The 14,580-nt window shown below is 39.9% G+C and overlaps 1 protein-coding gene across 1 annotated transcript in view; it reads right to left on the bottom strand.

Moving 5' to 3' along the window:
• ANTXR1 (ANTXR cell adhesion molecule 1) overlaps window positions 1-14,149 on the bottom strand; it is a 309,492-nt gene extending 295,343 nt beyond the window's left edge. Inside the window, exon 1 of the mRNA XM_036751470.1 lies at window positions 13,963-14,149. Within this exon, the coding sequence (XP_036607365.1) occupies window positions 13,963-14,114 (152 nt within the window). The 5' untranslated portion in view covers window positions 14,115-14,149. The remainder of the gene's footprint in view (window positions 1-13,962) is intronic.
• Window positions 14,150-14,580: the final 431 nt, after the last annotated feature.

Raw genomic sequence — 14,580 nt, 5'->3', positions numbered from 1 at the left:
CTTCCTCCCCTCTCTGGGAGAAGAGAAGGGAAGAAATATGGGAGAAATTTAGACAATTTAAGATATGAGTAAAATTTAATTTTCAAGAAACAAGTAGAAGAGAACTAAAGGAAATTCAGAAAGACAGACAATCAGGGACACTTTGAAAGTAACATGCTAGATTTATTATATTCTTTTTATTTTAAAAGCAAAGTTGCATGTAATAGAAATTGGAATTTTCACAAAGAACAAAGTCCGAGTTCCTATCCTGGTATTCAATCTGCTTCCAAAGTGTCTTTCCAACCATATCTCATATATGGCATTTTTTTATCCACCTTATGTTTTATCCAAACCATCCCCATGTCTATATCCTGAATGCATCCTACATTTTTTCTACCTCCTGTCCTTCACCCTAGTCCTGAAATGGTCCCCATCAAATGTGATGATACACGTATAGCTCTTTGTAAAAATTAAAACACTATAGAAATACTAACTATATTTATTAAGCTCATCCTCATCATCCATTACCTAATATCTGTCTATTCCCTATTGTACTCCTCACAGTAGCTGTTCCAAACCTTGTCCTCTCTTTTCAAGCCTCCCATATCACTCTCACTCTCTACCTTCTCAGCTGGGGACCTCAAGCCATGCTTTTCTGAAAAAAAAAATAGAGACAATTTGATGAGAGCAATCTCTTCTCTCATTACAGTACTCCTTTATGTCATTTCCCCGCTCTTCTCTTTTACTCCAATCTTAGATGAAAGGGTAGCCCTTCTCACCAAGGCTAACTCCTCCTACTTTTCTTAATCTCATCCTCTTTTGTCTCCATAGATTTCTATCTACTGGATCATATCCTGCTGCCTACACACATAGCCATTTTTTCATACTAAAAAACAAAAAACAAAAACCCTCATTAGAATCTACCATCTCCTCAAGCTATTGTCTACAATCACTCCTTACTTTCACTGACAAAGGACTCCCATTCTCATTGCTTCCGTCTTGTCTCCTTTATTGACCACTCCTTCTAGATATTCTTTCTTCATTGGAGCTGGAGCTCTGTCATCTGCGTAGGCATTATAACTGAGTCCTCATAGAAGGTGACAGAGTCACTGAAAAAGAAGGATAAGGACAGAAAGGAAGAAAGCCCAGAATAGGGCCACCAAATAGGGGATATCTAATGAACAGTGACCCTTCAAAGGAGACTGAGAAGGAGTAGCCAGATGAGTAGGAGGAGAATCAAGAGAACAATTCAGTACTTCAAAAACCCAATTAGGAAAGACTATCCAGGAGAAAGGGATGGTCAAGGATGGAAATCTGGTGGAAACAATGTGAAGCTCCTTTGTTGGTGAAAGTAGAGAGAGATTACGGGATAATAGCTTGAGGGAATGGTAGATTCTACTGAAAGTTGTTTTTTCCTCCCTTAGGGTGATGGAGACCTATAAGTATGTAGGTATGTGTATGCATATATATATATATATATATGTATATACATGTAATGAGAAATTCTTATTTTACTATTATAGTAATAAATTGGGAGTATTAATTAATTATTAAGTTGGGATCCAGGCTTTTCTTTTCTATTTTCTCATTAAGGCTCAGCTCCTGTCTTTGAAGTAGATTGATTGAGGAGATTAACTCTAGTGTCAAAGGAACATGCTCTTCAATCTTGGTAAGACCCCACCCAACTAGGAGACATAAATTCTATTTAGAATATAAACAGAATCCAGTCTGGGAGAGTTCTTACCCCAGGGAACAGAGCCCCCTGTCCTGGTACCCCTACATTAGAGTTTAGGGTGACCCTGGAGTCCCCTATTTAGATTGCTGAAAGTGGCCGAGTCTCATAATCAAGCCACATTCTCAGCGGGAGGAGCTGAAGACTTTTAGACCACCTCTTCATTAAAGGACCACCTATCAGGGTTGATTTTTCACTTGTCGAGGGAATTCCCTTTCAAGGATTATTTAAAGCTCTCAGGCTCTCCGGGGCTTGTCTTGGGTTAACTGAGAGGAAACCATTAATCATCAATTTATTGATTGCCAGTTGGCCTAATTAACAAGTTGATTATTAATTACCCAGAAATTCTGTCTCTGGGGTGGGAGTGAGGGGATATTGAGGCAGAGGTGAGGAGAGAGGCCATTCCAACCAGAGCCAGCCGCCTGCACAAAGACATAGAGATGGGGGATGGAATGCCCTGTTCAGACAACAGCAAGGAGGCTGATTTGGCTGGAACCCTGAGTGTGTGAAGAAGAGTAATATGTAATAAGACTAGAAAAGGCAGGTCAGAGCCAGACCATGGAGGGCTTGTTTGTTTGTGTCAGCCAAGAAATAGCCCACACTTTGCTTCCCCTGTAAGAGCGTCAAAGCTGAGAATATACTTCCGAAATGCTAAAGGAAGTAACTGTCTTGAGATAACCTGTAATTACTCTGAGTGCTGAAGAAGCCACTCCAATCCAGGAGCAAAGCTTGGCATCCTTAGCTGGCTTAGGTATGTTTCCTATAAATATAAATGAGATTTGATCCTGGACATGACTAAAAATGTGTGTCTGTTTTCAATGTGTAAAGGAGCCCCAGACTGTTGCCAGGTGAATGTTCAAAATAACCTCTTGCTAATTGGCTTCCCTGCAGCAAAAGACATACAGGGCACTTGGCATAGTCCCTGGCATATTTCTCAGACCTGCCATGTGCATGCTGAAAAAATAATTAGATTACATCATGTCAGCCAAGCCAATGGCTTTTTTTTTTCATTTTGCAGAAATTATACAGAAATATGTCCCAAATTCCAACCATCTTTAATGATTTTAGCATTTAACAAGCATTTATGAAAGATTTAATGTATGCCCAATAGCAGAGGTAGTAAGGTATAGTGAAGAAGCTCTGGATCTAAGTCTATAGACCTGGGTTCAAATCTCAGCCCTGATACTACTTCTTACTGAGTGACCACGGGCTTAACTTCTACGCATCTGATCTGTAAAATGGGGATAATGATAGTAAAGTATTTTGTAAACTTAAAGCACTATCAATAGAATTGGAAACTATTATTAAGAGCAATGCTTCGTGATTTTTTAAAGTCTTTTGCAATTTACAAGGATGTTTCATGTCCTTTATCTCATTTATAACATCCTGCTGATGTAAATAGAACAATTATCATTCCTGTTTTGTAGATGAGGCCTAGAGAGCTTAAAGGCCTCGACCCCTTGGTCGCAGTTTATAAGCATCAGAGCTGGGATGGAAACCCAAGCCTCTTGATTAGGTCTTAAACTTATTTTGTTCCATCATTCTGCTCTTCTGAAATACACGGGCTATAGGAGAAGCAGAAGGGATGGTGTCTGCCTTCAAAAAACCTGTTATTGTTCTTGCTGTTCAGTCATTTTGCAGTTGTGTCTGACTCCTCAGGACCCCATTTAGGGTTTTCTTGGCAGAGTGGTTTGGAGTGGTTTGTCATTTCCTTCTCATTTTACAGATGGGGAAACTGAGGCAAATACCTAGCTCCCTTGTCAAAGAACTTGCTTTGAAGAACTTAGAAAGAACTTACAAAGAACTCTTCTTACTAGAATGAATAAGATAAACACACAAGAAACAAAGAAACACGTGGCATTGTGGAATGAGCGCTGGGTAGCAGTTGAGGGACCTTGATTTGATTTGAATCCTGGCTTTGACCTGTTAATAACAGTTTGTTCTTGGGGAAATTATTTCACTTCTCAGGTCCTCTACTTCACCAACTATAAAAAAAAATGATAACAATCCCCCAGGTATCTTTTACCTCTAAATGCCATAATCCTCTGAAAGTATCTGGTCCTTTCAGAGAACACCCTAGCAGGAGTAGGACAACTGTGAAAGAATGAGGCCTGCCATCTCAAGGGAGATGAGAGTCAGAGACAGTCACTCCCTCTTACCCCATCACTAAAGGAAAGGTTGGACTTTAAAGAAAAAAAAAGAACTTCCCAACACAGACATCCAGGAAAAAAGCAAGGAGTTGTCTATGGAGGGAAGTGGAGGGAAGCCTGGGGAAATGAAAGAAATCACTGGATATGGGATCTGAAAACTTGAGTTTGAGTCTCAGCCCTATCCCTTAGAATGTGACTATGTGCAAATCACTTAAACTCTCTGGGCTTGAGTTCTCTCATCTATAAAGTGAAGGAGTTGAACTACATAACCTCTGAGGTTACTTCCAAATCTAAAATCCTATAATCCCACCAAAGAACATACAGTGAAAGGCAATAAAAACTTCTTTTGGGTGAGACTCTGATTTAGGAAAGCTTTATATTGAGAATTCTTGTATGAAGGCCAGGAAAGGACCAGCTGAGCAGCCCATTTGAGGATGTGGGAGGGGGATGCAGGAACTGAGAAAAGACTCCTCAGAGTGAGTCAAGAGAAGGCTGGAGACCAGACGCAGACCACATGCAGGTGAAACAGGAGATGACCATCCGTGACCTTGGATTCTGTTATCAGCCCTGCCTTGGCTGACATAAATCTACCTGAAGTCCCTGACACTTGTACATGATTTATCTCTAAGTACCAAACCAAAGGATAATCTGAACTTTGATTCAGCTCAATCAACAAGCATTTATTAAGCACCTACTGCATGATAACATACAAGTATATACGCACTGTGTGGGAAAGATAAAATGCATTCTTTGTTGCATACATTTTCAGAAATATTGATCCTCAACAGTAGTATCATCTAATTAGAAAGACAGTGTTCCTTGACTGGTGCTTATTTGCCTAACTGAACCAAGTTTGTTTGGTTTTTCTTTCATGGTCACACTTGTGCTTGTTTCTCACTTCTGTGTTCTTTGGATTCCCTCCCATCTCCTTGTTAATCTATACACATGATTTTCTTTAACACCTAGCTCAGGAAGCTTTCCTGATTAGGTTCACCCTTACCACGACAATCATTCCCCTTGTCTTGTATTCCTCAGTTTCTCCATAAATTTGCTACTATATTATTTTTATTTTGCTCTTATTCTCAAAAAAAAAATTTTTTTGCTTATTTGCTTTCCCCACTAACTAGATTATAAGCCCCTGGAGGGGAGAAACCATGTCTTTCAATTCATCTCCATTACCCATAACATCTGGTTCAGTATTGTGCACTGAGTGACAATGAATGAGTTGACCAAGTTGAGTCGTTTCACTCATATTCCTGTGAACCTTTTTGGGGTTTTCTTGGCAAAGATACTGGAGTGGTTTGCCATTTCCTTATCCAGCTCATTTTACAGATGAGGAAACTGAGGTAAACAGGGTTAAGTAATCTACCTAGGGTCACATAGCTAGTAAGCATCTGAGGCTAGATTTGAACTCAGGTCCTCCTCACTCCAGGGCCAGTGCTCTCTCTCTCCACTCTGTCAACAACAGTTTTCAATGGAAACAGGTTCCAAAAGTTAAAATCCAGAGTAGTGTAATTAGCTCAAATTTGGAACTCCATCCATTCTGTTTTCATCTGTGTGTATATATATATATGTATGTATGTATACACACACATATGTAAATCTATCTACCTATATCAATTTCTTCTTCGAACAGGCAGAAGCCCTGATTCAATACATTGTGACTCAAGGTTGATCCTGTTACCATTCAGAAATTATCATCTTTTATTTCTCCTTCCTTTCACTGTCACATTTTTAGAGTGATCTATATACCTTGTCTCCACTCTTTCCACCATCTGCCCATTCCTCAGCTCCTTGTAAAAGTAACTTCTTTATGTCCTTGTCTTAAAGCCAATGACCTTTTTTCAGTCCTTCTCCTCTTTGACCCTCTGTAGCACAGGACATGAATCCCTCCTCTCCTTCATTGACCTCAGTGTCATTATATGAATTTCTCTTCTACTTATTTGACTGTTGCTTTTCTATTTCTTGGTTATCCTCCAAGGCTCTGAACTCAGATTTCTTTTTCTCTCTACCATCTCTCCCTTGGTGATCTCACTCATATTGAGATCTTCAAAGGTTACCTCTACAAAGGTGATTCCTGACCTCAGTGTCTCCCAGAGCTCCTCTGCATTTTTAACGTCCTGCTGAACCCCCATTGTTCCCGGGAGCACATCAAACTACATGCATCCCAAACTGAATGAATTATCTCTGCTTCCCCACAAAATACCTGCTTCTCCATTTCTGTTGATGGCATCTCTTCTGCTTCACCCAGGTCCAAAACCTCAGAGTCTTTACTGACTTTTTTCTCTCCCTTACCTCCCACATAAAATCATTGTCAAATGCTTATGAATCTATGCTCAAAATGTCTCTCAACTGAGTCTCCCCACCCTCTTTTTCCTAATTCTCATGGTTAAAGACCTTCATCTTCTCAGACTACTACAATAGCCTCCTAACTAAGCCTGACTAGGAATTAATTAGAAGCTATGTCTTAATAGATCTGTCTGCCTGGGGTCTTCTGCTCTCTTCACTCTAGCATGTCTACTGCTGTCCATTGATTCTCAATAATACATGTCACTCAAAAATCTTTGGGGGCTCCTCAGAGGATGCCTTATACTGGTATTCAAGGCCCTTCACAATCTTGCTCCAGCTTACTCCTTAAGCCTTCTATCACACTATTCCTTACCCCATTGGCCATCACCCAATTGCCATCTGCGCAGAGCCCACCAGGATCTTCCCAACATTCGTGGGCCTAGACCTTAGCTACTGGACCAACATGGCTTACTCACATCCCTTAGATGAGAAGGAAATCATCAATTACAATCTTTCCAGAAAGATGGAGGGCCAACCATCTGCCCTGCCACTGAGCTACAAAGACCACCATGCATTGCTGGTCTAGATGCGCTGGAGCTGAACCCTAAGAACCACCAGGCCTTTCCATCCATCTGACAGCTGAACTCTCCTCTGTATATTACATTCACCAGTGAGAATGTGAATTTCTTGACAGCATGAACTGTTTTGCTCTTCTATTTCTAATTTCAGCACTTAGCAAAGTCCTTAGCACATAATGTTTAATAAATGCAATTCCATACTATTCACCTATTCTGTGTTGTAGATGAACTAGACAATTCTACCTGTTCTTATTCTGTTCTTTTTGTCTTTGTCTAGAATAGATCTCCTCCCCAGCCTACCCCATCATTGTCTATCCAATTCAACAAACATTTACTATGCACAAAGCATTGTGGTAAGTGCTAAGGATACACAGACAAAAACAAAACAGTTCCTGTTCCCAAGGAACTTATATTCTAATGGAAAGATACAACACAGAGATATGTAGATATGTCTGTGTCTATGTATGTATATGTGTATACCTACATGTATACACATATACATATATATACAAATAGATAGATATAAGTATAACACAGGGAAAATAAAGGGAGAAGACATTAACAACTAAGTGTGATTGATCAGGGAAGGCTTCATGAAATAGGTGGCCCCCAAAAAGAGCTTTGAAGGAAGACTAGGAATCTCAGAAAACAGAGATGAAGAGGCAATGCTTTCCTGGCATGAAGAATGGACTGTTTAAATGAATAGAAATTAGAGATGACAGTTCAGGGAACACCTAATAGTCCAGTGTTACTAGAACATAGAATCGATGAAAAGAATAGTATAAAATGAGGTTTGAATGATTGGTGGGTGCTATATTATGGAGAGGCTTGACTACCATATTTTATCTGGTAGGTGATAGGGAGCCACTGCAGGATTTTTGAACAAGGGAAGGACACTCCTTAGGAACATAATTTTGAAATGTGGAGGACAGATTGGAAATGGAACCACTGATTAGGTGGCTATGACAGGAGTCCTACATTCAAAACAAAATTCAGGTGCCACCTTCTCTTTGAAGACTTTGTGTGTCTTCAATCTTCAAACACTAAATGAATGGCAACCATTATGGTGATTTCTTCATCTCCCAAGTAAGTTACCTCTCTCTTCTCAAATTTCTGATGGTACTTTATCTGGCTCTTTCTTTTGCATTTCTTACATTCAACCTTTTCTCACAGTTATTTGTTTCTATGTTAGTACCCTGTAACCCACCCCTATTAGATCATAAACTCCTTAAGGGCATTCCATTGATTCCCTTCAGATTCCTTATCTTCCTTTTTTGTTCTTGTATCCCCAAACTGATACAAATTTGTATACCCCTTGTAGTGGGTGCTTGACAAATGCTTGCTGAATTGAGGTATTTCAACAGACAAGACAACATTCCAAGAAAATACAGGCATCAAAAAAGCAAGAGAACATGCCCATCTAAGCTGTTCACTATTATCATGGAGGCTACACATGTTCCAGAAGTAAAAGTTCGATGGGGAAGGAAGAGCCCTCAATTTGGAGTCAACAGGCAAATCCCAGTTCTGTCCTCTATCATCTGTGTGATCTTAAGCAAGTCATTTTTCCTGTCTCAACCTCAGTTTCCCCATCTGTAAAGTGAATGGGTTAGACCAGATGATTTTCCAGCTCTTACATTATGCCATCTGTCCAAATGAAGTGAAAAAGCAGGATTTTTTGACTGAATTAAAGGGAACAAAGGCATTGTTCAAAAGGAAATTAAGAGATTATTCCAGGTGAAAACGAGGGAGTTATCAGCAGAGCAGAGAAGAAAGAAACTGGGCTGAAGAGAGTGAAAGAGTGGATGGAAAGGGGTGTATTGAGTAACCTTCTTGTTGGGTAAAGGAGGAAGTTGTCACACAAATCTGTGTTAAATAAAAGCCTTTATAACATCTAGTAATGAATTCATTGTTTTTGACTCCCCTGAACAAACCTTTGGGTGATCACTGACTACCCATATCAATCAAAAATTGTTGTGTGCGTATGTGTGTGTGTGTGTGTGTGTGTCTGTGTCTGTGTCTGATAAAGGTACACAGTAGTACATGACGGACTTAAAATACATACGGATAGGGATAGGGACTAGCTAGTTAAAGATAAATACTAGAATGCAATAAACATCTTCCACTCTCTAAAGAAACTGGAAATCTTTGACAAGTTGGGCCAATGTGAAATGGAAAGCAACATAATTATAAAGGTCTGCCAAAGAGAAAAGATGGACCAGGGATTTTGTTGGTAGGCTGGAGAATAGGTTACACCACTTCGAGAAGACTAACCATGGGAGATGTGTTCAACTGTGATTGAAAGGAGGTTAGATGCATACATATCATTTGTCTTTAGGATCATAGTATGCTCACTGATTTTTAGAGTTGAAAAAGATCTCCAGGGGTCATCTAGGCCAGCCTGGGCCCGAACAGGTGTTTTCTCTAATGTACCCCCTACAATGGGTCATCCAGTCTCTGTTTGTGGATCTCCATTGATAAAGGATTCAGTACTTCCTAGGATAGGCCATTGCTCTTTGGGGCAGCTCTAAGTGTTAGGAAGTTTTTCCTCTGGTTAGTGACATTCCAAATTTCATAAGGGAAAGGAGGGAAAGCCTGATTGAATTCCCAGCACTAGGCTTTCTTTTGACCATAACCAGAAAAGTGTGTTTAAATGAACATGAAATTCCATCACTAAAGCACTGTGCAGGCCAAGCTATCAGTCTAGTCTTCCGAGCTACTAATAATGCCCTATTGTGTTACTGTGGTCTTCTAGGTTATCATTAAGGAATCTTTGCTCCCAGTTGAACAAACATGATGTTCCACTAAATATATATATACAGGGTTCCCACCAAGACAGAGTGGCATTTTTCTTGAGAATAAAAATGAACTGAAGCTTTCGTCTTGTCAAAATGATGAGAAAATCAGAGCCAGGAAGGAAGGTAGTGGAAGGGGTGGGTGAAAGGATATTTGAATGCAATCAATTGGTCTCAATTTGGGGGTATTGTTCTTGCAAGCTAGAAGAAGCAACACATAGCTTTGGGAAGCCCCAAGGCAATGAATCAGGGGGATTTCTACAGCCATCTTGTTGGGTGCATAACAGCAACAACTCCCCACCAATAAATAATTTCTTAAGAGTCATTCGAGGACAGAAGAGGTAGGCCAGTGAACCCATTCCTAGACTATTTATATATAAGAAGTCATATTTAAAGTAGTATGAGATATAAGGTTCACCTTGAAGCCCTGGGCTCCAATCCTCACTCTGATACTATTTGTGTGACTGTGGGTAAGTCACTTAAGTCTATGGTGCCCATGCAGCTCTAGATGTTTATCTGTCTGTACTAGTGGAGGGATTTTCCTAACTGGAAGTTTCTCATAACAATGAAATCATAGGTCTGGACTTAAAAAAAAAGAGAGATTTTAAGGTCTATGGAGCACTTCCCTAAGAAAAACCCATGTTATACGAGCTGTGAAAGTATTCTTGTCCCCATTTTATGGATAAGAAAACTGAATCTGAGAGAGATTTGCCATGACTTGCTCATGGTCACCAGAATAGAAAGCATCAGAGTTGGGATTTGAACCTAGGTCTCTGATTCCAAGTTCAGCAAACTTTCTACCACACCATTCTGTATCTCTTGGCTCTTTGACCCAACTCATCCTCTAGCCAAATCACATAAAATTTATAAACAGAGCTATGATCCAGACGGGCAAGAAGGAGCCACACGCAAAGGATGGGCTAAGCCCAGCTGAGTTAAAACAATGTGCAAAGTCAGAAGAGTGATGCATTTGGAGCCAGAAGGACAAATCCAAGGCCTGGTTCTCTTCTTCTTTATTACTCATGTCACTTTGGGTAAGCAATTTAACCTTTCTCAGTCTCAGTTATGTCATCTGTAAAATGGGGAGAAGGTGTTGGACTAGATCAGATAGAAGCAGATCTCTGCAGGCTTCATATTGACTTAGGAAAGCATAAATTAGTATTACCTTTGTTATATTTGTTTTGTTAAATATTGATCAATTACCTTTTAATCTGGCCACCCTCAGGAGTTTTGGGTGTATAAATTTGTCACCTCTTGATTAGATACTCTTTTAGGCTCCTTTCTAGACATAGATCTTAAAATCCTAAGTTTCAGTTCAGGGCATGTTGTACCTACCATCAAAACTGACCTCTCTTTGTTTGATGTGTTATCCAGGAGGAAACAAATCAAGTTCTGGTAACTTTAAGGGCACATATTTGTTCAGAATCTAATTCCCGACCTTCCCCAGTCTTAGAACTATAGAAATAGCATTCTTTCTCGAGGTTCCATGTTTAACATTCATCTAACTACTAGGGGGTAGCTTGCTGGATTGAGTGCTAGATTTGGAGACAGGAAGACTTGAGTTCAAATCTTGCCCCAGATTGTGTGATCCTGGGCAAGTCACTTCCGATTCTTTGAGCCTCAGTTTCCTCAACTATAAAATATGAGTGAACTAATAGCACCTACCTTACAGAGTTATTGTGAGGATTAAATAAGATAACATGTGATATGCTTTGTAAACTTTAAAGTATTATAGGAAAGCTAACTATCATTGATATTTAATAATATTATTCATATATATTGAAATATTTTTATAGTGGTAGAAACTGAGGTGAAGAGGGGAGACATAACTCATACAGGTTGTGAGAAGCAAAGCTGAGATTTGAACTCATGTCTTTCTTTTTTTGAGGGAGGAAGGCAGGGCCATTGGGGTTAAGTGACTTGCCCAAAGTCACACAGCTAGTAAATGAGTCAAGTGTCTGAGGCTGGATTTGAATTCAGGTCCTCCTGACTCCAGAGCTGGTGCTCTACTCACTGCGCCACCTAGCTACCCCTGAACTCAAGTCTTTCTAACATTCTGGCATTCCTTTTCCATACCATGTTTTTCCATACCAAGTTTAGGACTTAACTCATCTCCCTGGATCACTTATTCTGTCCAAATGTCAATATGAGTCCAGTGTGAACGGGGCATCTCCCTCTGGAATGGAAACTTCAGAATTTAGGACACAAAGAAAGGAGCAGCTCTGAGCCCCGGCTAGGTTTTGTGAAGGACAAGAACCCAGGGAAGGGCTTTGAGGTATAGCCAATGGAATTTGCAAGCTGGTGCTCTCTGTGGCTGGAAGGAACAAAAGAAATTCCATTTCTCAGTAGAAGAGCATGTTTTCAGGATTTAGCCTCTCATAAATCTTCCAGAGAGAGCTCTCACTTTTCAGTTGGAGAATCCAAAGTTCAAAACAGTTTTTATGGAAGAAAGAAAAAGCCATACACTCTAACCCAAAATATACAATATGTATGTGTGTATGTATGTATGTACATGCACACATACATATACATATTTTCATAAATCTATATATCCAGGGCTATTGAAAAGCATACTTGAGGTAGAGTTGGCCAGCTTATTTTTTCAGAGCTCTTTCAAAAAATATTTCCAAGCTCCCAAATACTTTCCAGCCTGTAAAATTCATTTCACTCCCATGTCAATGGCAAGTGGCTTTCCTGATATTAGCAAATGGACAGATCTTCCAATGAATTTAGGCTTCCTTCTGAATAAGAGCCCTTTTTTCCTTCACTGTTGTTAGTAGATGTTCCTATACTTTCTTGAAATGAGTGAGGCTTTGCCATGGTTTAAAGTTTGGGAAATGTTTAATTCTTTGGACTTTCTACTTTGTTGGAGTTAAATCCCACAATGTTCATGTTAGTCATAAAATCAAGACTTCCTCATGGGACCCTATGCCCCATCTATGGCCTCATGTTAGTCAAAAAGCAAACAGATGCATGAGTCCTTCATCTTCACTACCTTCTCTCCATGAAATATGCCTTATATAACTGGAGACAAAGGTAGCATGTTATGGGAGGAGCTCTGGCCATTAAGCCAAGGGCTAGATGTGAAGCTTAGCTCTGTTACTAGCAGCTGAGTGTGAGTTTGAGCAACTAACCTTCCCTAACTCTGCCTAAGTTTACTCGAGGTTGAGCTAGATCATCTCTGAGGCATAGTCTCTCCTCTAAATCTTTTAACTGATGATTCTTTTTCTGCTTCCAACCACCTCAGATGCTAGAGCATCTGACTAGGTAGCAGCTAGGTGGTGCAGTGAATAAAGCATTAGGCCTGGAATCAAGAAGATCTGAGTTCAAGTGGGATCTCAAATACTTGTTAGCTGTCCCTTCAATTCCATCTGTCTCAATGGGGATGATAATTATAGCACCTATCTCCCAAAATTGTTGTGAAGATCAAATAGGATGGTATTTCTAAAGCATTTAGCACAGTGCTGGGCACATAGTAGGTACTTAATAAATGCTTATTCCCTTCCTCTTTTTCAACAAATGAGATATTTATAAAGTACATGGCATATAGTAGGAGCTTAATAAATGCTTGTTACCATAATTCCTTCTTTCCTCTTCACCTTCAAAATTCTTTATGTTTCACTATTTCTTAGGAGAATAAGGGGGATTGGATTAAAAGGTTTCTAAAGTCCTTTTTCATCTCTAAAAGAAATAAACTCTAACTGATAGGAAAAGTCAATTCAGTGCTTTAGAATATCTTTATTTTACAGAATGCAGATCTGCAGAGGAATTTAAAGCTCCTCTAGTACAATTTGTCCATTTTACAGATTTGGAAACTGAGGCCAAAGGAGAAGGAGTGATTTTTCCAAAATTGCCCAGGTAGTGAACAACAGAGCTGGGATAGTAACAATATTTACACTTCTTGAAATAGTAGAGTTGTCATTATCAACAAGCATCTCACCCTGAGCATGTGCGTGGAACAGAGAGAAAGTACAACAAATCCTTCCAGCAGAGCAGTGTTTAAAGGCAACCTTTGCAAACCCCTCAGTAGTGGAGAAAGTCATCCTTTCTGAGGGAATGAGGATCAGCAACTGGGAGAGAAAGATGCTTAGAAATCAGAGTTTTCCCCTTTGCAGACTCTAAGGCAGTGGTGGAAGCTGTACAGCAGACCCAGAACTGGACCAGTCCTAACAAAGGCTTACAACAGAAGGTCTGGGTAATTCCCCTGGAACCAGCAACAGCCACATCTAGCCTGCTATTGCAAAGGATGCTAAGGTACCCATCAGGACTCAGCTCATGCTTGAGACTCTTTCTGGTCCCAAACTTTCGGACGTATTACCAACTGTTCAAAAAATAAGGCAAAAGTCGGAGTGTTTTCCAGAATGCAGGGGGCTCTTAGCCTGTACCCTGCAAATGGGTCAAATAACAATTCTTCTGCAAGCAAAACAACCAAAGCCACTTACTTGTCTAAAATGAAGTATAGGTCAAATCCTCCATAGCAGGCAGGACCCCCGTTCTCCCTGTTTCCACCTTGTCCAGCACAAACAAGCACCAAAGTAGCTAAAGAGAGACACTTGAAGCCAATCCTAAGGGCTCTTTGCTCCACAATAGCCATTATATCCAGAAAAGGGGAACAAATTGTCTTCAGAAAGCTCCTGGATTCTTCTCACAAATAAGCCATTCAAAGTTCCCTTCTGCGTTTTGCTGCTTCTTTTTACTTTCTGAAGCTCCCCTGGAAGCAATTGTCTGGAAGAGTTCAAGGTTTTCCTCCTTCTTTCCCTGCAATTCTGTTTCTCGGTTTCAGATTTCAGGATTCACAATACTGTATTTCACTTTTTTTTTAAAGGGACTTCTCATGACTTTGGATGGTTAAGAACTCAGAAAACAAAAAGGTCTCTGAGTTTTTCTATTGGAGACTCTAACTCCTGACAATTCTTTGTCTCAGATCGAAAATAAATGGGGTGGGTTTTTTAAATTGTTCTTGGAAAGGAGAATTCTTTCTTTATTTACCCCTCTTTCTCCTTCCACCCTTTTAATTTAACTTTATTTTTCCAGTTAAAAAAGACAGCGCCCGCCATCTA

This window comes from Trichosurus vulpecula, chromosome 3, assembly GCF_011100635.1.
Source record: "Trichosurus vulpecula isolate mTriVul1 chromosome 3, mTriVul1.pri, whole genome shotgun sequence".
In the NCBI taxonomy this organism is placed as follows: Eukaryota; Metazoa; Chordata; class Mammalia; order Diprotodontia; family Phalangeridae; genus Trichosurus; species Trichosurus vulpecula.
The sequence above is the reverse complement of the archived record's forward strand: the minus strand, read 5'-3'. Positions and strand labels throughout refer to the sequence as shown.